Source organism: Eubalaena glacialis, chromosome 13, assembly GCF_028564815.1.
Source record: "Eubalaena glacialis isolate mEubGla1 chromosome 13, mEubGla1.1.hap2.+ XY, whole genome shotgun sequence".
NCBI lineage: Eukaryota > Metazoa > Chordata > Mammalia > Artiodactyla > Balaenidae > Eubalaena > Eubalaena glacialis.
This window is the reverse complement of record NC_083728.1, coordinates 18,182,592-18,204,619: the sequence shown is the minus strand read 5'-3', so window position 1 is coordinate 18,204,619 and position 22,028 is coordinate 18,182,592. Positions and strand designations below refer to the sequence as shown.

Here is a 22,028-nt window from a genome sequence, read left to right as displayed (position 1 = left end):
CTCAGCCGGAATCCAAAGTCACAGGTGCACTTTCTCTGTGCAAACACTCTCAATTTACTGATGGAGACTTAACAAAGCCAGAATTGCGGCTTTCAAGGTTATACCAAGGGTGTTGCCACCCTAAGACTCCTATAGGTCAGGATATATGTCTCCCACGGGTGGATTCCTCAGAGCCTCCCGAAAAACACTAGGGTTAATCATTAACGGCTCACGCTTCCATCTCACTCGCCAGCTGAGTACACTGGTCCGATGGAGTTTGCAAGTTGTAGAGGGGGAATTCTGTGTCTCAAAAGCCTCAAACAGCAAGCAAGTTGACCTACTCAGGGCCTAATTTGGGGATGATTTTCTCATTTACACATGTGACTGAAGTTCTGGCATGATTAACTGGTGTCATTGGATTCAGTGTCTATGGGAATGATGTTGACAGCCATCAGATCACACCAAGCGCAGTGCAATTACAGCAAATTGCAGCGCTCCTGGACATGGTGAAATAGACTTTGCCATTGCCGCCATGGGCATATTTTTTTTTTCAGGTGAGGACACGTATAAAACAGTCTGTAGCAACATCTTTCTTCCCAAGACAAGAATACAGGAGGGAATCGAGGATGGCATCAAGATATTACACAGGGAGATGGTTCTAGTAAGAATCCTAAGTTAAAGAGAGGGGCAGGTCTGTGATATGTGCATGAAAGAGGATGGATTTAGGCAAACAGACAAGGACTAGACGAGAACACAGCAAAAGAAAATGTGAGGCACTCTTCCTTTTCCATATTTCTTTGACATTAAGTAACTTAGTGCTGCAGCTAAAATTGAATAGGTTGGTTTTGGTGGGAGAGGGGAGAGAGGGAGAAGAAAGGCTCAGTAAAGTCATGCATTTGTCAAACATCCCTTGAGCATACATTATGTGTTAGGTACTGTTACAGATGTTGGGGAAACATTGGTGAATAAGACAAAGTCCTTGCCTTGAGGTCTAATGACAGCCACACATCCCTACAGTGCAATGACAAATATACTCCAGAATACTGTACAGGGAGTGTCTAAACCAGCTGGAGGAGGTGAGATGAAATCTCAAAAGGAGGTAGTGATTGAGATGACTGGGGAGCAAGCATCACTCCAGCAAACAGGAAGTGGGTAAAGCAGAGGGGCCCTGAAGGTGGAGTATCAAAGTGCACAAAGGAAAAGAGGTAAAGAGCAGCTTCGGTAAAGAGCTGCCAATAAATAGTTTGGAGCTCCTGGAATATTGAGTTAGAAGCAGGAGACGTCCAGAAAGGAGACGAAAGAGGTCATGGGGTACAGGGAGCATCCCAGGTGCTACAGTAAGGAGCTCACGCTATGTTCTGCTGGTGGAAGGTTGTCCATGTTTGCTGGCCTGCGTGTTTGATTGGTGACTCTGATGGCTGATGTGGAGGGTGGAGCTTGGAGAAAGATGACCAAGCACAGGAAGATCTAGCAGGTGATGGAGACAGGAGTCTTGGAGAAGCTGAGACCAGGACCATGTAGGGGGCAGGGGAAAGTTCATAGAGACTGCAGTGGCTCTCAAATCTGGCTGCACAAGGGACTCTTATGGGCTCCAATTATATGTATTGCCTGGCTCTGCCCCTTAAGTTTCTGATTCAATAGCTTTGAGGAGGACCTGGACCTCCCTGTCTCTGCAAAACTCCAGGGTTTGAAAGCCAGGTCTGAAAGCAGCTGATGTGGACTGTCAGGTCTGATCTTCCTCTTGTTCTCCCTTCTCCCCTTTCTTCCTTTCTAGAACTGTCTATTAAGTACTTCCTACAGAACAAGGATTCATTAAGGCTAAAAAGTACCACAGAAGTAGAGGATGAAAGAAAAAGGAAAAGGCCTTTCATCCTTTCTGTGTTCCTCAAACTGAAGAACTTGTATACCCTGAAGCATAAACGTGTGGGTACCCCATGCTGCAGGATTCCAGAGACTCTAGTTGGAGAAGCACTGCCTTGAGTATCATAAAGTATCAGGGGCTGGATCTGCTCCAAAGTGAGTGAAACTTCACATTGAACATGGTCACTGGGCTCTCCTGTCAACATTATGATTATAGAAATCATCATCCTGGGGCCCAGGACAGGTGTCCTTTTACATTTAAAGATAATAATTGATTTGAAAATGTGAAACTTCATAAAATGCCATGGTTGTTTTATAGAGAGCCCTGCCCATTCTGACGTTGCTAGATGTTTCAAAAGATTTTTTTTTTTCAAAATTGATTTGGAATGGAAAACTTTTTTCCAGTATTGAAAAATATTATCTTAATTTTCCTTCTGCAGTTTTCCTTTGATACTGACACACCAGACGGTGCATATCTGTGTCAGAAATTCATGTCAGAACCGCACCCCCAAAAGCCACTGGGTCATGCATGCCATTCAGCTGCATAAGACGGGAGGGGCAGGGCTTTGAATACCTCTGCTCAGCTGCAGAAATGTTCAAGTTGAATGGGATTTGCAAATAAAAGGCATGATGATGAAGCCACCTCTGTTGAGGGCCGTGAAGTCTCCTCCTCCCAATCTGGATGCACCTGCTTTCCCCCACCCACCTCCCTGTGTCAGCCAGCCCATCAATGCTGACTGAGCACCGTGCCTCAAGGCTGTGACAGCTCTAGTTGGAAGACACAACATGGAGGGTTTCTAGGCCAAGACTGGTTCCAGACTTCAGTCCCCCTTTTTGTCCCAAGGCTGCCTCTTTAACCCCCATCTACCAGCTCAGGGCCACCCCAGTCAGGTGGACTGAGCATGACTGGGAAATTCAGATCCATTTCACGATCATTTATTGAGTGCCTTTGGAGAAAGCACAGTGGCTAACTAGTTAAGTGGACAGGCTTTGGAATCAAACCTGGCAGGAATTACTAATGACTAGTTATCACCTAATTACTAGTTAGGTGATCTTAGGCAAGTTATATTGCTTCTTTAAGCCTTGGTGTTAGTAGGGATAATGATCCTCACTTTGAAGGGCTGTAAGGCTTGAGATAAAGTCCATGATGACAAGCACCCTGAGTGGTCCACGGTAATGATAAATGGTCCAAGGGTCTCACTGGGGTCCTAGCGAAAAAAAAGATGGGTAATCCAAGCAGAGTTTAATGAAGGAACTATTTACACTGTAGGAGAGGTGATGGGAGCAAGGCCACAGGCTGTGAGGGGGATTTAGTAAGGGAGAGAGCAGTTCAAGAACCTGAAAGGTCACCTGGAGAAAAGCTGTGACCCTCCCTGAGGTTGCTGGAGCAGTAATGACCCCTCTTTCCCGCCCCTGCCTGCCCTTTCTATCTGTAGCAGGGCACTCCTTTTGCTGAACAGAAGGCAAGAAGGCAAGGCAGGTCAGTGATGCCCGAGAGTCAAACTCCTGAGCCAGAGAGCAGGTAGAGCAGGATGGAGAGACCTGTGGGAAGGAAGGGGAGGTAGCTGCACCACTGGCCAGTGCCATTCATGGAAGACCTGCCACAGGCCAGCTCCTGGAAACTCAACAGGGAACGAAATACGTTCTTAGAAGTCTATGAATTCTGAGCCTAGTGGTAGACATATGTAGAAATAAACGATCACAGTATAGGGCAATAGATGCTATTATAACATAACAAGAAGGAACCTCTAAACCAGGTGTTTCAGAAAAACAGTGTTCCTGAAAGGATTCCTGAGCCCTCGAGGGTCCCGAAGGATGCACAGCCTTTAAAAGCAAGAAAGGAGGCACTGGGAAAGAGCATCCTGGACAGAGGAAGACAAGAACAGGGGGAGTGTGATATGGCTGTTAGGTAAAGACTGTGGATTTGAGGAGGTGGGTATAAAAAAAAGGGGAAGGATGCCAGGGAGGCCAGCCAGGGCTGGGTCATTCACAGAGGGACCTATTAGTCAGGTTAAAGAAGAGTTCAGATTCTATCTTGAGAGCCACTGGGATCTACAGCTGGATTTTAAACAGTGGAGTGACTAGTAAGGTCTGTGTTTCATCAAAAATGGTTTTGGTCACCTCAAGGAAGAAGGTATTGGTTGTTATGACCCTGACCCGTAAGAACTGGCATCTAGGTCCACAGATGTAACTAAGCAGGGGAAGAACCTCACTGCAGGTTAGGGAAATCCTGAGATAGTGCAGGCATAGGGCAGGGAGAGCAGGGTTCTAAAACTGAGGCTCCCAGCAAATGTTCCTAGCATGATAGCAAATCTTGGGCAGAAGATAATTTAATGCTGTACTTGTCATGATTTAATGGGTATGGGATCACCCAGGGATCTTATAACAATGCAGACTCTGATGCAGCAGATCTGGGGTGGAGCCCAAGATGGCACATTTCTAAAGAGCTCCCAGATGATGCTGATGACAGAAGAACACACTGAGTGGTTCAGCCTTAGAAGCCAACTGCCTCAACTTTCTCTTTTACAGATGAGCTAACAGAGGCCATGAGAGGGCGTGATGGGTAGTGTAGCAGAGTAAAGCAGTGGCGGAGCCTACAGGGACTAGCTTTGAGTCCCCCAGTTCAGAGCTCTGGCAGAGTCCCCAAGACCTTCTGGGAGACTTTTGGAAGCCAGGTGCTGTACTTGCTACTTGAAGGCAAAGGGGAGGAGTAGTGAACAATAAATTGATGAGCCCAAAGCGTTTCCAGCACATCCTTGGAGAGTGCAAATGGCTCTGCCAACATGTGTGATGAGCTCTTCGCACATCAGCCTGCTCTGAGGGGATCGGGAAAGCTGACATAAACCTCTGCTGGGCTGCCAAAGGCCTGCTTCCCAGACAAGTGACTGGCTCAACGCGGGACTCAAAGCACACACGCACACCGCTGCAATCCAGTTGGAGGACAATTTGCCAATATGTATCAAGAGTTACAGAAGTCTTCATTCTATTCAACCCTGTAATTTCATGTGGGTGAATGTCTAAAATAGAAATACACCAAAAAGAGGGGAAAGAAAACCATCCATGACATTGAATGGCTACTGGCAACATATATCTAATTCTTATGATATTCTCGAATTATAGGCTTGATATTACTTCTCCTACATGCATTTTTAAAAATTTAAGCATATACAGTAACGCAATCTCAGAATGGTTAATGTGCCCCCGAAGTCTTCCATCCAGGTAACGTTAGAAGCAGGATTTTAGATCCAGGTCAATCTGATCTGAAGGCCATGTTCCTTCTATCATGATATACCATCACCATATGCGTGAGGTTCATTACAGTGTTGTCAGAAATATGGAAAAAAAGAGTGGAATGGATAAGTAAATTAGGGCATATACACTCAATGGACAATTATGCAATCATTAGAAAAGATAAGCTGTTTCCATGGTGCTATAAAAGCATCATGGTTGTGATAAAATGCTTAATAAAAAATTATGATAGCAAATTTTACGTAATTATAACTAGGTAAAAGATGTATGCATATTAACAAAGATAAAATACAAGGCAAAGGATTTCCCTGGTGGCACAGTGGTTAAGAATCTGCCTGCCAATGCAGGGGACATGGGTTCGAGCCCTGTTCTGGGAAGATCCCACATGCCACAGACCAACTAAGCCCGTGCGCCACAACTACTGAGCCTGCACTCTAGAGCCTGTGAGCCACAACTACTGAGGCCGCGTGCCATAACTACTGAAGCCTGTGCGCCTAGAGCCCGTGCTCTGCAACAAGAGAAGCCACCGCAGTGAGAAGCCCGCGCACCGCAACAAAGTGTAGCCCCCGCTCGCCACAACTAGAGAAAGCCCCTGTGCAGCAACGAAGACCCAATGCAGCCAAAAATAAATTAAAAAAAAAAAATACAAGGCAAAATAATTGTTATGCTACAGGGAGAGATTATGGGTGATTTTTTTCTCTGCCATCCAAACTTTCTGTAATATTGTTATAAAAAATGGCTGGGGAAGGCTAAGATTACAGAACGCATGTGTTGGCGGGAAGTGCACAGAGCTGGTTATATATACAAGGTCCTTAGGGAAAGTTCCAGTAAGGTCTTGAAACCTCTACACATGCTCCTGTCTTCCTGTGGCTCTGTGTTTTAGACACAGTCATGAAAACTCTCTAGGTAAGTTGTTCTAGTGCAGACTTTCTCACCTCTGGCACCTTCTTCAGGAAGGACTCCATAGCACTGGCCCTTTATTCCAGGCAGTCCCACAGTTATTAAAAAGAACTGCCTTCCAGAACTGCAGAGAGCACATTTACACAGAAGGTGGGAAAGGACAAAGATGGCAGTTAAGCATCACAAATGACACCATGACCACCTAGAATGCCACATCAAGAGGGATTCTGAGGCCATGTCAGAGTTCAGTGGAAGAGTGTACCCTAATCAACTGTGGATGCCTATCACAGGGATGGTATTAGGGAAGAGTGGGAGCACACACATACCCCATATTCACCTCTGTTTGTTAAGAAATAAGCAAATGGAGACTTAAATTCTAAAATAAGGAGGAAAATACGACCACCACTTCTAACTCTGGGTTTATAGATTTCTATCTGAATTTGTACATATTGTTCTACTCTGCTCCCTTAGATCCATTCCTATTGAACAGAGAGAGCTATTATTTTGAGCACAGTTCTGCAATCAATGGAAGGCATGTGATTGGCTCTGATTGCTACTGACAAACCTATTGAGAAGCAAAAGGAAAGCAGAAGTTCGAACATTGCTAACCAGCTCTTTAAAAAGATCCAGGTCCCTCTTACCCTATGCTAAAAATTGTGTCTTACATTCTGGGAAGATCAATCAACATACCCCAAAATAGAATGATTAGAAAGTAAAATATGGCCTATATGCTCAGGGGAGCAGAGAGCCATTAAATGGGATAGTTAAATAGATTACATTGAAACTGGGAAATGTTTGACATAGTGAAAACCCAAGTTTTGCAGCGTGGTCATAATCATGCAAAAGATGCCACTGCATAAGGGCTAGAAAAAAAATAAACCCTTGTGAAAATGGTTGGTCTGTGAGGGAGTGGGAATTGGGGGTGACTTTCCACCCCCCCATCTTTCTAACACCATGTACTGTTGTTGTAATGTCACTAACATTAACAAAGAATAAATTCCTTTAAAAAATCAAGAAATCATAAGGAATTAGCTATTTCAATATCTATTGCAGCTGTTGCCTTAACCTTGATTCAAGTTTGGAATACAGTTTTATTCATTAAACAAATACCTACTGAGTACCTACTTTATGCCAGGTACTGTTTAAGGTACCTGAGATGCAACTGTAAAAAAAAAGGATCCCTAACCTTGACAAGTTTACCATTATCAGCTGAGTTCTATGAGTGTAATGTAAACTCATTGGTCATTGGAAACTCATGTGGCCTATTATAAATTATTATAGGACTTAGGGCATAATCTTACAATTTTACATGGTCATGTCAGGTCATATCTGTAGGCTAACTGATGCAAACTGACTCATAACTATCACTGTACTCCTACCATCAAAGGAAACCTCTCCAATCTTCATTCATTTATATAGATAAAGATATAGATATAGACATAGACACAGACATAGACATATTTCACCTGCTGTTTTCCAGGCTGGGCGTAAGGCACTGGGTTCTCCAGTGGTGAGTAATATATATGTGGATCCTGCCTTCATGGCACTTACAATATAGGGAGGTACATTTATAATTAAATACACAATAATTATGAATTGTGACACATGTTATTCAGGAAATGGCAGCAGTGATAGAGAATAATGGAGAGCGGGTGGAGTCCTGCTTTAACACTGTTAGGCAGGGCCTCTCTGAGGAAGGAGCATACTCGCTGATCCCTGTAGTATGAGAATGAGTTGGCTATTGCAAGGAGGTGGAAGAGCTTTCTGTCAACGAAGAACTCCACGTGCAATGAGCCTGAGGCAGGAGGGAGCTTGACTTGTTGGAGGATGTTAAAGAAGGTCAGTGAGACCAGACTAAAGAGGAAAAGAGAATCCAAGGTGCAAGGTCTTTGAGACCTAAGTTAGCAATTGGGATTTAATGTGAAATGCATTATCTCTATAGGTAACATAATAAAATTTTGGAAGACAGTAACAAAAACTTACATAAATATAAAGAGATTTAAGACTGTAAAGATGTAAATTACCCACCCTGTTGTTTCATATATTCAATGTAATTCTAATCAAAACTACAATAGGGGCTGTCATTAAATTGGATAACTAAATTCTAAAACGAAAAGCCAAGGGCAAGAATATCCAAGATATTTCTAAAGAAGAATGAGGAGGAGGGACGAGCTCTGTTAGAGATGAGGATTAACTGTGAAGCTCTAATAACTTTGACTGAGTGTAGTTGTTATAGACGGTAGCCACTGGAATAGAAAGCTCAGAAACAGATGAATGCATATAAGGAACTTCGGCATATGTCAGATACGGGCTGGTAGAACAAGGAAAAGGAGGGCTATTATTAAAAGGACCTGGGGAAAGTATTTATCCACAGAGGAAAAAATGAACTTTGCACCTCATCTCACACCATACACAAAAATTAACTGTGGATAAACAAAGGACTTGTATTTAGAGAACAAAACTATACAGTTTTTAGTAGAAATATAAGGAATCATCTTTCTCACCTTGGTTTGGGGAATAGTTACTTAAGGACACAGGATGTGCTAATTAGATAAGCAAAGACTGATAAAATTGACTACATTATAATTAAGGGCTTCTGTTATCAAAAGATACCTTACAGGAAGTAAAAATGGCAAGTTACACACATAACTGACAAAATAGTATAAAAAGTATACAAAGAAAGACTACATATCAATAAGATCAGGGCAGATAATCCAGTAGAAAATGGGCAAAATACATGAATACACCTCCCACAAAAAGTAAATACAAATGAGTAGCAAATATTTGAAAAGATATTCAACCTTATTAATGACTGAGGGAATACAAAGCAAGACAACAAAAAGATGCCATTTTATACCTATTTAACTGGTCAAAATTAAGAATCTTGACCAGACCAATACTGGAGAGGATTTGGAATCGTAGAAGCTCTTATACTTTGCTGACATGAGGGTAAATCGTTGACACTAGTTTGGAAAATAATTCCGCTTTCTTTTTGTAAAGTTGAACATTAATTTACCATATGACTTAGTCTCTGGATATAAACTCAAAAGAAAATCTTGCACATATGCAACAGGAGATATGTACAAGGATGCTCATATCTCCACAGTTGATAAGGGCAACATCCTAGAAGTAACCCTGATGCCCATCAAGGGCTTATGAATAAATGTGTGGTACTATCTGCACACAATGGAATATTATACAGCAGTCAAGATGAGCATGCTGCAGCCGCACTCATCAAAGGGACGACTGTTGGCAACATAATATGGGATAAAAATGCTAAAAGATTATATACAACGGAAAATCCTTTATTGAAGTTAAAGGACTAACAAAACAAAATAATACGCCTTTAAGGAACGTATATGAATAGTAAAGCTATATGAAATACAAAGGAATTGTATATAACATTCAGGTTAGCGGGAGGAGTCAATAGGTTGGGGTGGGAGGAGTTCGTAAGTCTATAAGATATTGTCAAAGTTCTGGTTGTCTCGGTAGCTGGTGTGTAATTGCAAAATGAAATAATGAATAAATACAAAAAGGGGTCATGCCCAGACCAATGAGGAAAGTATTTCATGAAACAAAGAGTAAGATTAATTCAATTTTGGACACCTGAGTGGTAGGTCAAAGTAGGAAGGATCCTTTGAATCTAAGTGGTCCAATTCTCCTAGGTCAGAGATATAGAGACCAAGGATCAGGTAGGAAAAGGGACTCACTCAAATATATTACTTGGCTATGGCAAGCTAAAAGTCGACCTTAAATTTCCTAATAGCATAATTCACTATTTGACTTGCAATGATACACGTATGCTAAAACAATGCATAAAATAAAAGGGACACCAAGAAAGCAAAGCAATGGTGATTTTTATGACATATATTTTGAAGGGCTCTGAAAAAGACCTGGTATGCATGAATGCATGCATTGAGTCCATAATGATATAGGCCAACGTCCCATACTTGGGTGTAAAGTTTAAGGAACTACTACTCTTCTCTTGGTGAAGAATGAAGAAGAAGTAGCCAAAGAAGAGGATCAGAGTGAGGGGAAGAAATCCACCTGCCATCTTCTGAGACCCATGAAAAGATAATCTCTGAATCATAAATTTGAATTCCAGCCTCCAGAGACTTCAGGATGAAGGCTCCAAATACCCTGATGATAGATGAACACTCACAACCCCCCTTCATTTTTTAGTCCCAAACAAAGAGCTGTTCTGACCAAAACAGAAAGGAAAGAGCCAGCCAGTTAAAATCGCCAAATCCATGCCACACTGCCCTGTCCAGGTGGAAATCCAACAGGAGTAATAAGGTAAAACATCTGAGATGAAAAGAGAACAACTTCTGGTGTTTAAAGAGACACTCGGCAGCTTAAACACCGCCTTTGGGCATAGTTTATTGAGAGGACAAGGTAGCCAAAGAGAGGGTTCCATCAGTAGGCACGTGGCTGTGTGTACAGGCCACTCCTCACAAAGTCCTCCGGGTGCACAGTGCATCAAAACACAGTTTCCCTCCCACGTAAGGAACGTGAAGGAGAGCCCGGCTGGCCAAATGCAGAACTACCCTTTCATTTGCCTCCCTCCACTCTCTTAGGACAACTGTAAATGCACAGGATTAAATTTAACCTGCAGGTTTTTTTTTTTTAATTCAAAATTTTCCTTTAGCCAAAGCTCTGGAGAGGAATTACGGCAGAAGTTCATGAGAAACAGCTGGGAGCCCATGGAGACATTCCTATGACACGGATAGCAAGTGACCTGGAGTTTCTCCAGGCAAGGAGAAAACAGACATAGCCCTGTGCCTCTGAAATCTACTATAGTTAACTCTCCAAAAAAAGTAGAGCAATTCCAAGGATGCAATGGAGACTATGGGTACAGCCCCAGGGTAGAGGCTTCACACGTACATGTGAACAAATACATATGTGCATACACGTGCCATGTTACAGCTACATACACTCACAAACCTACATGCTTATAAACACATACATCAAGACAAATATACTGATCCACGTGTGCTCACTGTGGGACTATTTTCCATGCAGTAACTTCTACTGCTTTCTCACAGCTAAGTTGAATGACTAATGTTTATTGTGAAAACCTTTTTATTGCCAGGAGAACATGATTTGCTGTTCTTTAGGTAACAAGTGCCATGCATCTGTTGATTCCTACTGTCACATTACCTGGCTCCATCACAAATACCTGCGTTGTAAAAAAAAAAAAAAAAAAAAAAAGAAAGAAACACTCCGAGGCAAATATATAGGCATTCTTGGTATGCTAAAAGTGTATGACAGGCAGCTCTAATGGTCCCACTTACATAAATGCAACTTATTCACATCAGAACGCAACTTCCTTTCCTTCCAGATTCAGAGTGCCAGAAATCATTCCTTTCAACCCAGAGCTGTTTCTACTGAAACACCTGTCAACCAGCCTGTCAGCCCAGCAGACCTGTATATGGCACCTACCCAGGGATCCCTGCATTTTTCAAGTCTCTGGAAGAGGAACATCCTATGGAGGTTGCGTAATGGGCTGAGGGTTAGGAAAAATGGCTCCTTGACATCCCAGGGCTCTGACTTTTAAGACTTAGGGAAAGTCTCTGGGCAAATCTATGAAGCTCTGTGTGTGCGTATGCCTTTTTAAAAAATCTCACAAATAAGCAACAGAACTAACTTCTACTGTAAAAGGAGAGGGGAAAGTATTTGTAAGGTAAAGTCTATGGTGGATTCTGCCGTCAGAGCTGCAAGATGCCATTCATGAAATGCAAAGGGATATTGACGGACTGATCCCGCCTTGTGTGTCTTCAATTATTCCACAAACTGTTTAGCAAACTTGAGGGAAAAAAAGCCAATGTTTCTTGAATTTGAGCCTTAACATAATCAGTGCCTAGCATCTGCATGTGCATGACTTTGAGCTGGCTACAGTGTAACATCAGACAATGTTGTATTCCAGAAGAGTGAAAATGAAGGCAGGGTAAAGCCAGAGTCATGACTGTGTTTATTTAGCAGGTATTTAGCTAGGATAACATATCAGAGTGGATTGACTGGATTCATGTTATGTAATGCTTCTTCCCAACCTTGGATGTACACTAAAATTTCCCAAAGCACTTAAAAAAAAAAAAAACTCCACATGGATAGAACTTTCCCTCCAGAGATTCTGATTTATTTGGAATACAATGATGCCTAAACATTCAGTCATCCATCCATCCATCTATTTATGTACCCACCTACCTATGTATTTATGATATGTTTTGGGGCTCTCAAGGTATGATTCTAATTTTCAGCCAGGCTTGAGAACCACTAAACTTGTTAGACAAAATTTCACCATTACCCCTTATCAAGATAAAGTACAAATCTACACACTCATATAAGGAATATTTATTGAGCACATATGATGTGCAAACTTTTCTTTTAGGTCCTGAGGACACACTAAAAAGCAAAAATAAATATGGCCAGTGTCGGTTCAAGATCAGTTCTCCACCAGGCTGGAGAACCAGGAAGAGCTAGTTTCACAGTTCAGTTCTGAAGGTCGTCTGTGGGCAGAATTCCATCTTGCTCAGGGGAGCTCAGTCTTTTGTTCTATTCTGAGCTTCAACTCAGAGGGCCTCCATAGTGAGGCCCGCCCACACTATGGAGGGCAATCTGCTTTACTCAAAGTCCACCGGCTTAAATGTTCATCTCATCCAAAAACACCATCACAGAAACATCCAGAATAATGTTTGACCTCCTATCTGGGCACCGCGGCCCAGCCAAGTTGACACATAAAATAACCATCACATGGCCCATACGCTTATGGGGCTAAAAGTCCTGCAGGGGAGTAGATGATGCTACAGCACACAAACAAAATAAGTGTAGACTGTAAAAATGGTATGAGAGAAATAAGCAAATTGCTGGATAAAATGGACAGTACAGGGAAAAAGCCTCTTGGAGGTGAAGAATAGGAAGGGACCAGCCCCAAGAAACATAAAGTAAAAAGTGTTATAGGCAGAAGGGACAGCATTCACAAAGTCACATGGGCTGCAAAGAACTGGATGAGCTGGAGCAAGTGTCAGAAAGCCAGAGGGGCTGGTGCACAGAAAACAGTGGGAAGAGAGGCAGGAGATGAAGTTAGAGGGGCCAGATCATCCGGGGCTCTAAAGTTAAGAAGAAGCCAAAGCAGGGAAGTAACAGGACTAGATTTACTTTTCAAGATGCTCTGTCTGGCTGCAATGTGGGGAAGTGGAATAGGGGAAGTGTGGACGGGGGATCGGCAGGGAGGTTCTGAAGTGGTCCAGGCATCAGATTCGTGCTCAGAACACAGTGGTGGTGGAGGTGGTGTCGTATGACCTGGCCTGGATGGAACTTTCTAGAGTACTTGATGTGTGGCAGGTGGGAGGAATGGATGATTCCCATGCTTATGGCTTAAACGATTCAAAAGAAATAAGAGCCTTTTTCCTAGTTACCAGCCTGGTTCATGTTACACCCACTAGCCGCCTGCATTATGCAAATTGTACATCGTAATTAATGTAGATCCAGCTTGAATTATGCAAATTCTTGCTTTGGGCTGTGCTAGTCACTTCCTGCCTCTACTACCTCCTGTCCAGCAAGGACCACATCCCATCCTCCCTACTGACCCTCTGTGGACTGGAGCCATAAGCCTGTCTGGGGTAAGCGAGCCCTGAGAGGTCATTACAGCCAAGCCAAGAGAAAGGAGGAGGATGAACATCCAAAAGGAGGCAGCACCTCCCCCGGGCCTTTCTCTGAGAGCCTGCTCTGAGCTCATCACGCAGCTGGCCCCTCTCTCCATCAGTGCTTGTCTGCACCGGTCCTGCGCAGAACTCCTCTCTGGCTCAGAACACATGCCTGGCCTTCCTGCAATGCACTCTGATGGAATGCTGATTCCTGGGGCCCATGCTTTTGGTTCAGATCAAATGCAACCGTCTGCATGCTGGAAAAATATTGACGACCCTCCAACCTATCCTGCCTTTTAAAGGGGCTTCTGCACAGGAATGCCGCCTTGTTTTCCTGAGGCGAAGTCTGTGTTTTATTTAACTCTGAACGCCAGGCGCCTAGAATAGCTTGCAGGATAAATGTCAATCAACTCTAGCATAATCAAGACACCCATTCCTGCCTCATTAGGGTCCTCTCATTCCCTTTAAGCTTCTCAGATTTATACACTGTAATTAGAAACTTGGTGAGTTTGACTGCTAAACATAAAGGCTTATTGGGAAGCTTCACATGTCTGAATTTTAAATATTTTCACACGTCGTTAATCCAGTTGCCAGTGTAACAGCTTCTGGCCCAATTCCCTCACACTGTGTGATATTTATTTTTGGACAGAGACGAGAACAATTAATTGAATTGAAACACATATTGATTATTGTTTTTCATGAACTCTGAACAGCTTGTCTCTGAATGATTTTACTGAGGAGTTTTTAGGCAACTGTTTGACTGGACTGTTTCCCCTGTGACCGCATTCTGGCTGTGCGTGCCTGTCTACAGTTGCCTGGCCTGCTTTTAGGGAGACCTGTTGTTCACAAGAGCAGAGTCAGAGTGGAAGGGGCCACGCCAACCCTCTTCACGTACAGGCCCTGATTGGGGCACCCTGATATCCCATCAAACCCAAGCAGGGCTCCAGAAGAGTCTATGCAAAGAGCATGCTTTCCACATCCCTGGTGAAAATCCTCAGCTCTCTGGACCCCATGTGAGCAGAGATATCCCTCAGTTCATGTAGCAGCCACATTATTCATCCAAGGACTGCAGTGTCTGCATCAAGCAGAGCTTTCCAGAGCCAGATTAGGACATTTTAGGATGTGTCTTACACCAGTGCTTCTCCCATGTTCATGTGCGTGTGAGTCACCTTGTTAGAACACAGACTCTGAAGCAGTGGATATGGGCTGGGGCCTGAGATGCTGCATGTCTGACCTGCTCCCAGGTGACGCTGATCTGCTGGTGCGTAGGCACGAGGCCTTTGATGTGACCTCTCTTCATGCACTGTCACCCTGCTGGGGAAGTGACCACAGAAGTGCACCCTGCATCTCCACTAAAATACAAATTCCCGAAGATCTGAGGCCACGGGCTATGCATCCTGACGCGTCCTGCTGCAGCAGAGGCGAGTCTGGCTTCAGCGGGCTCTGATGAGCATTCTGAGCTCCCCCTTCAGTGGGCAGGGAGAGAGGTCGTGGCTGTTGGAGAATCAGGCCGTTTCACAGCCCTGGGGTGGCATCAGGGTAGGGGGCTAGACTCCCAGCCCTTAGGGATGGGAGGCCAGAATCTAAGTCCATGGTTCCAGGGAGCTCTTCAAGATAAGAACTCCTGACTGAAAGGAAGGTGTCAAAGTCCAGAAAGAGGTAGCAAGGAAGAAGCAGATGTGACAAAGTTTTCACCTCTTCCACCTGGATGCAAGGGCTTCCAACAAATAGTTGAGCCCTCATTGCAGTATCATAGATGAGTTAAATGTCCTCGCCTCCTGGCACATTTTCCAGGTGTCCCTGAGATGCTTATGTGCTCACAGCCACTAGCCACGCAACAGCCCGGTGATTTTTTAAGAATGTAAATATGATTCCTTCACTCCTCTGCTTAAAATCCTCCTAGGGTGTTCTGTTCCTCTCAGGGGAAAGCGCGAACTCTAGAAGCCTTGCATAACCTGACTCCGCCCACCCACTCCCCACATGGCCTCATCACTGTCCTCCATGCTCACGAGGCTTCAGTCACTCTGACCTCCTTCCTACCTGTCAAACAGGCCAGAGTCATTCCTACTGCAGGGCCTTTACACTAGCTGTTTTCCTTCAAGTGTCATCACTGCTTTGCCTTTGAAGTCTCTGGCCACAGGCAAGGTTTCAACAGCAGAGCAAATCCAAAATGAGGTGTAAAACTCTGGTTCTGTGGGATTGGCGTGGATTTACTTTTCCTTTGATTTTTACTCAGTAGAAGCCTGGAACAGTCTGACATCTTCATATTACAAAGAGGCGACTGAAGCCCAGAGAATGAATGGGACATAATCAAAGCCATTCCGATATTGGAGGGCAGAACTGTCCAAGGGTGGGCCCACAGGTTATGACTTGGACCCACGGGGAAGGGAATTTAATCTTAACATATGACATACTACTTAGACCTGCTGTGTTTAACAATTTTTACAATATTTACAAAGTTATAACTCTTCTTCACTCCCTCCTTTTTTTGGCTTTTGACTTTGCTGAGTCCAAGATTGTACATAGGAAGGCACGGACAATCCTGGATTTCTCTTCCATTTGTGTTGTCTGATTTTTCCTTGCCACAAAATGTACTTTCTGAGATCAGAAGAGGGTGATTTGTAATTTATGGATTTCTCTCTAGAAATTAGAACCAGAACCTAATTTAAAAAATCAAATTGGTTTCATCTAATTAAATTTGGAAATTGCCTCATAAGCACATGTTCTGTTATAAATGTCTTTAAAAGCAAGGTCTCCTGCTCACTACCTGAGGCAGGATTGGGTTGAGCCCAGCGTGGGGGAGACTCCCCATCCTGCTGAAACCTTCTGAAGAATAGTGCAGTCTAGAGAAGTGCTTCTCAAACTTTAATGCCCATGTGAATCACCTATGGATCTTGGGAAAATGAAGACTCTGATTCAGGAAGTCTGGTGGGGTCCGAGATGCTGTATTTCTAACCAGCTCCCAGGTAAAGCCAATGTTGCTGGTCCATGGACCACACTGAATAAGGGGCAAGACACCTGCACTTGAATTCAGGACCCATGAGTTGCATAACCTTGGTCTTTACATTTCACCTCTCCAAGTCTCAGTGGCCTCATTTTTATGTAATGGCAAGAGCTAATATTTTTCAATGCTATTTCTAAATGCCAAACACAGTACTAAACATATGTTTATCAATAAATATAAATGAGCAGTTTCTTAATGTACCCAAGGTTACACACAGCAAGGAAGTGGCAGAGCTGGGATTCAGATCTAGGCTGCCTGACCTCAAAAGTCAACATTCTTACCTTCTGAGGCCTCACTGGTTTGTGACACACATGGTCACAGCCATGTTTATGGTCAAAATATAAGGCCTAAGCCCATGACCTCCTTAGGTCCCTTCACAGCGTCATCCAAGAAGTCCGGCATATTCCCAAAAGGTAACCTCAAATGCTCAAACAAGTCAGACAGCGGCCGCCTTCTAGCTCTGGTTCTCTGTATTACAGCCCAAGGAGCAGCCAAGAAACTACCTGAAGGTGTCTCACCACAGTTGTTTCCAGTAGAGTCCCTCATGGGAATGCCAATATCCCAGCAACTGGTCTTTGAATATCCACAAGGCACTGGGTTCACAGAGAAGTGAGAAGAAAGGTGCGATGTCCTAATCTGTATGCACCTTTGTGCCTAGAGTTCCAGACAGCGTACCATCTACGAGTCCACCTTTGGAACAGAGCAGGACCCTATGGGGCCTTCTCAGGACAGAACCACCCCCCATGTCCTCCGCCTGCCTCTTGTCTGGAGAAAAACTTTAGCCAAAGAATAAATTTAAAGGGAGGAAATGCAGAAACAAACGAAAGCAGTCAAATAAAGTAGTAATAGTTTAGCCATTAAGCAAAGTCAAAGACCTTTAGTTCTTCCTCAAGGGCTACAGATAATATTCTGAGCCACATTCTTCGAGCTATCTTGCAGATACTGAAACTCTCACCAGGTGGAAGAAGTTAACTGCACGATGACCAGACTGTAGCCATGACATAAGCTGCTCCATCTGACACCATTCCGAGAACTAACTTCAAGGAAATGGGAACAAACTGACCCCGGAACTGAAGATTAACTGTACTTAAAACAATCAATATGATGCTGATCACACCACCCTATGACCAATTCCAAGACGACTGTCAGAGCTCACTGTGCTTTGCTGCACTTAACCCCCTCCCTCCGCCTATACATCCCTGAAACTCCCTTTTAAAAGCTCTTGCCCTCTGATTGGCAGTGGGGCGTTGGCTTTTGGACAAGAGTCTGCCTTCTCCCCAGGCTGCTAGCTTCCTGAATAAAGCAAACTTTCCTTTCCAACCAACGTCTGTCTCTCAAGTATTGGCTTTCGAGCAGCAGGCAGCCAAACGTGAGTTCAGCAGCACCTTCAGGGAGCTACTGCTCCGTGTGTCTAACTCACAGTTATGTCTGCACTCTTGTTCTCTCTCCATCTATTTCTTTCTTCTTACTGTGGAATCACAATCAAGGGTTTCCTAGCCCAGCGCAGTGCATAATCCTATTAGAGCAAGAGGGATACTGCTCCTGTGGAAGAAATCTGTGTAGAGATATGACTCTACCTGCAACATGGCCTAGACCAGTGGTTTCCAAAGGCAGGTAGGTACAAGAACCAGGGTCTTTTCACGCCAGAGCTGTCCTCAATTCAAGGCAAAAGGAGGAAAAACTAAGGAGAATGTCATGAGTTACCTATAAAGCTAAATTTATTCGATTTAAAGGACTGTCTTTTATTCTGAGATTATGTCCTTTCTATATTTTTGAAATTGTCTTTTATGAAACAATGTTAATGAAAGATGGTAAAGTACTCTATGTTGGTTCCCCCAAACCATCTGAAATGTTACTGGCCTGTGAATTCCAAAAGTCTTCAACATCTGGCATTGAGAGCCATTTAGATAACAACACCAAGCAACTTAACACCTTAAGTCCTGGGTCCTTTCCCTCTGCTTTACAAAGGGCAGGTGGGTAGATGTCTATCTCATCTGTGTGTATTTGAGTGTGTATGTGAGTGTGTATGATCGCAGCCGGTGCTTTACAAAGAACAGTGTGTAGCTTTTAAATGACTGGGTTTTGTTTCAGTTGAGTTTCCAGTCCCTCTCTTCCCTAATAAGGTTTTGAATGGGTCCCAGGCAACGTCTATCAGTATGAGTACCTCCTCTCCTTTAGCAGCATCCCTGGGAAGGATGCTTCTCCCAAGCCCATGTTCCAAGATGGAGATGTTAGACAGCTCTGCCTCTGAGGAACGCTGGATGGAGTGAGATAAGGTGTTTCCTGAAGGTGTTTTCTCCAGCACCCTGTACCTGATAAGACAGTTTTCTCTTCCCTCAGCTCTGAGGTCCGTCCAGGTCTCTCTAGTGAATTTGTGTCCATCAGATTTACTCTGAATATTTCTCCCTCATCAATACTCCTTGACTTTCCTCCCCAGAGCTCATCCTCCCTTATGGCGGGGATATTCTTCCCCAAGCTCTCTCTCAACAGATGTACCTTTCTTCATGAGCACTGAGAGTCTTTAGTCCCTCCATAAGCCTATAGTGTATTTCAGCCTGGGATGCTTATCACCTTTCCCCACCTCAGACTCCCTAGAGAAACCCTGAAGCAACGATTAACCTCCCCCATCTTACAGATGAGAAAACTGAGGCTTGAAGAGAGGAAGAACCAGCTAAAGGTCACTTGAGATGGTGGTAGGACTACTAGGGTACCAGACTCCATCCTTCCAGCTTCAGTTTCCATGCCCTTTCTCTGCATTGCTACGTTTTCTATTATAATCTGTATCAACAATCTTGTGGTGTCTCAGAACACAAGGGGTGGGAAGAAAGTCAATCTCGCCCATATCCCAATATTAGCGTTTACCTATATCAGCCTTATTGAAGTTTTACTGTTTGTTTGCTTTTGCTCTGCAATGAGCTTCTATACCATTTATTCGAATTGTGAAAGTTTTCAGTGATGCCACATCGTGTTGGCTTGATGGGAGCATTCCCGTCCAAGGACATCCTGCTCCATCTCTGATATAAGACCCTGCTACTCCTGGCAGAAGGGCTTTCAACACCATCACCTTGGCTCTGTGGCCAAGGCATCACCACATGCCTTAGCCACAGCGCAACGTTAAAGCTCAAGAATCATGTACCCCCAGTTAGAGGATGACATTGGGATCCTTCTGGGAGCCCAGGGACTGATATGGGTACCATGAGAATCATGTGAGTGTTGTGATTTTCCAGAGGAACTGCAAGTACTGTTTGCCAGGCCTGGGTCTGCTCAGCTGTGCCAGGACTACCTGACTCCTTGAGTCCTAATGCCTTTGCTGAAGAGATCAATAATCCTTTCAATGCCCAATTTTCTTTGTCACTAGGGCTAGCAAGACAGCTCAATTGATGCCCCTGTGTTTTTTTCCCACTGTATTATCAGAAACCTTCCAGTAAGTTGTGTCTCACTCACCTTTGTGCCCTTGATGGAGCTCTGCACACAGTAGGTATTTGCCAACTTCAGGCTGAAGTAAACTGAATAAAGCCAAGCCAAGTGATACAGTCAAAGGGGTCTCCTTACCTCGTAGAGCGTGATGACCCCGTTGGTCTCATTGGGAGGTTTCCACTGGATGTAGATCTTCTCCTCAAAGGGACCCCCTTGGATGGACTCTAGAGGAACAGCTCCTGGAACTACAGAAGGAAAAAATTAGGAACTTGATGTCACCTCCCATCTCATTTCTCCAGCCTCATTGACCTAGAACAGGAGTCAGCAAAATTATCCTGTAAAGGGTCAGATAATAAATATTTTAGGCTTTGTGGGCCATACAGTCCCTGTTATAACTACTCAACTTTGGCACCTGTAGCACAAAAACATCCATAGACAATCCATAAATAAATGGGCATGTCTGTGTTCCAAAAAAACTTTATTTCTAGAGACAGGCAAGGGCTGGAGTTGACCCATGGGCCATAGTTGGCTAACCATTTTTCTGGAAGGCCGATGACTTTTCATCTGCAGGCTCTGAGCAAGTTTATTCTGGAACTAAAACTGACCAGGGTAAAGAGGACATCTGTAGGTCCCAGCCCTGCCAGCGGCAGGATTCTGGAATTAGACTCTTGCCTTAGGATTGGTATTTGAGCAATGCAACGTGAATGTCACTATCATTTTCCCAAACCTGTCAAGCTTTCTCCAGCTACAGGAAGTGTTTCCATAGTTTCCTAATCCCTGAATCTACCAGGAACTATGTGCCTTGAAACTTCAGTCTAATTAGAGGGCAGCTCATTTGTCTCGCTGCTGAGTCTCCGACGCCTGACACGTGGTAGATGCTTAATAACCATTTGCTGGTTGGACAAATAGATGAGTCAATGACCTATGCCAGCATTTTGCCCTAATGAGCAAAACCTTTCCTGGGCTGTTTCTGTACCCAGATAAGTCTTCCTGCCAGCATCCTCCTGCTGAATTCCACCACCATTATGACAGTCTGGAAGATGCTGAACCATAAAATAATGATTCCCCCAACCTCCCGTTATAACCCCCTAGAGGATCATGAATTTATGTAAGTCATTACAGAATCTATTTATATTTTGGCATTATAAAAGCAGGTATTTTTACTAAGTGCTTACTCTGTGATCAGAATTCTACATATATTATTTCATTTAAGCTACAAAACAGCTCTGCCCAGTATGTATTATCTCCTTTCTGCTGATAAGGGAACTGAGGCTAAGAGAATTAAATAACTTGCTCAAGGTCATATGGCTCTTAAGTTGCAAAGAGGGAAGTGAACACCTGTCTGTGAGCTTCAAAGCATATACTCTTAATCATCATGCTATGCCTCTCTAGATATAGCCACGGCCATATGTTGCAATCAGTTCCCTATTGTTAAATTAAAATATATTTAGTTTTTCTCATTACGGACATGATACACAGAATTTGTTGAATATTAAGAATCTACAAAAAAAGATATTTAAAAAAGAAAAGAACAAAATCACTCATAATCCCTGTAACTGGAGATACTTTTCCAGTATTTTCACATGACTATGCATATACATATTTTATTTTTAAAAATTAAACTCCTACTGTGCATATTGTGTTGTGACCTTCTTTTATCGCTAAACAGATAACAGTTTTCAAAAAATCCTTAAATGTTCTTTGAGGCCATGCATTTTAATGGCTACTTAGAGCAGGATATGCCCCATTATAGTCACCAATCCTTTATTATTGGGCATTAAAGTTGGTTTGAATTCTTTATGATTATAATAACACTGAAATGAGCATTCTTACAAATAAGTATTTGAATGCAACTCTGCTGATGTCCCTAAGATAAATTCTTGGAAATTAATTTACTGGGCCAAAGTAGATGAACTATTTTATCTTTAAGGCTTTTGACACATATTACCAGATTGCCTTCCAGAAAGTTCACACAA

At 43.5% G+C, this 22,028-nt stretch overlaps 1 protein-coding gene across 1 annotated transcript in view; it reads right to left on the bottom strand.

Annotated features, from left to right (window-relative positions):
- Positions 1–22,028, bottom strand: part of PTPRT (protein tyrosine phosphatase receptor type T) — a 776,285-nt gene that overhangs the window by 362,662 nt on the left and 391,595 nt on the right. The window contains exon 8 of the mRNA XM_061209812.1: positions 20,188–20,297. Within this exon, the coding sequence (XP_061065795.1) occupies positions 20,188–20,297 (110 nt within the window). The remainder of the gene's footprint in view (positions 1–20,187; positions 20,298–22,028) is intronic.